Here is a 1,497-nt window from a genome sequence, read left to right as displayed (position 1 = left end):
CAGGGTCATTGACCCAGGGCCTTGTTGGCGCAGGGTCATTGACCCAGGGCTTTACAGATTCAGCGTCACTGACTCAGACGTTGCAGGTGCTAGGTCACTGACCCAGAGCCTTGTTGGTGCAGGGTCATTGATCAGGGAAGTGAGCGTTGAGGTTTAATGCCACAGGACATTCTGGTTTCGAGGCTAAATTCTCAGGGTATTCAGGTTCAGGGTCAGTGACCCAGGGCATTGAGTATTCTGGATCTTTGACTGGTGTGTTAGTATGTGTATCAATATTAATGTAAATCAATGGGCCCACAGGAAAGGACTCTTTCTCAGTATATAATGTCGGAATGAGTTCTGATGTTGAACGATTTTCAATTCTTCTCACATTTTAATGACTTTAACAATTAGTTTAAAGGGATACTTGACCACATCCTTCATCTGCTCCCTGATCTTAGTTTGCGTCACGGCATAAATAAAAGTATTTGTGCAGCAACTCAGCTGTTGTAGCATGAACCCCAGTTGGTTTAATGTATTCGGTGGCGATATCGTATCATACCCAAAAACAAACATTTGGTACCATATTGAATGCAATGCAAACACTGCCCATAACAATATGAAATTCCACGAGATAACAAACAATAAAATAATGGATTTCCTTCGACTCTCCATCTCTGGGTCTTTGGGACGGTCCCCAATGCTTTTCCCCCGGAGTCTCCTGCGAGCTCTGCTACTCACTAAAATGTTCCTGACAGTAAAAACATTGAGCAGCAGAATCAAAATAAATGGGAGAGCGGGGTTTAGAAGATGATGAATGGTTATCACTATTAACCAGAAGAAAGATCTCATAACAACAATTGGCATATAACAAAACCAGGGGAAATTGATAAATGGATAGTAGTTTTTGAACACAAAATACCAGAAAATGTTGCTTAAACAACACAGTAAAATCACTGTTCCCAGAACCACAGCCGCTATTCTCTCAGTACAATATTTTCTCTTCAGTTTCTGGCAAGAAATGGCTACAAAACGATCAAAGGTGAAAGTGACAGTGGCCCAGACAGAACAGTCAGTCATGGCATAAAGCAAGACGGCGTGGATATTACACACACGGATGTAATTCATGAAACGAAAATGTTCCCGATAAACAATTGGAATGTGCCTTAATATCAGGTCGAGGAAAATAACTAGTAAATCCATCACTGCCATGGTCACCAGGTAGCGAGTGACACATTTGGAAAGACCACACTTTCCTCGATACAGGATCACAATCGTCATCAAGTTAGCTGTGAGGATGGGAAATAAAAAGAGAAATTATACGTCAGGCTGGGAACCAGCTTTAGGCAAATGTTTTATTCTACCCATTGATGTATTGAAATGATTATACCTGTAAGAACACAGGGGAAGGTCAGGGATCTGGTGGACGGTAGGAGAAGTTAAATGGCAAATGAATGATACTGAAATTGTTGAACTTACTGTTGTTCATCATCCTCCCGTCCACCTTTGGCTGCGTGT

The 1,497-nt window shown here is 41.8% G+C and overlaps 1 protein-coding gene across 1 annotated transcript; it reads right to left on the bottom strand.

The window, feature by feature from the left end:
- Positions 1 to 366: 366 nt before the first annotated feature.
- Positions 367 to 1,260, bottom strand: LOC137358350 (probable G-protein coupled receptor 139). Its single transcript, XM_068024292.1, has one exon. The coding sequence runs from the start codon at positions 1,258 to 1,260 to the stop codon at positions 367 to 369; it is 894 nt and encodes a 297-aa protein (XP_067880393.1).
- Between the last annotated feature and the right edge of the window lie 237 nt (positions 1,261 to 1,497).

The sequence above is a fragment of the Heterodontus francisci genome, chromosome 49, assembly GCF_036365525.1.
Source record: "Heterodontus francisci isolate sHetFra1 chromosome 49, sHetFra1.hap1, whole genome shotgun sequence".
In the NCBI taxonomy this organism is placed as follows: Eukaryota; Metazoa; Chordata; class Chondrichthyes; order Heterodontiformes; family Heterodontidae; genus Heterodontus; species Heterodontus francisci.
Note: the sequence above shows the minus strand (reverse complement) of the source record. Positions and strands in the feature narration are given on the sequence as shown.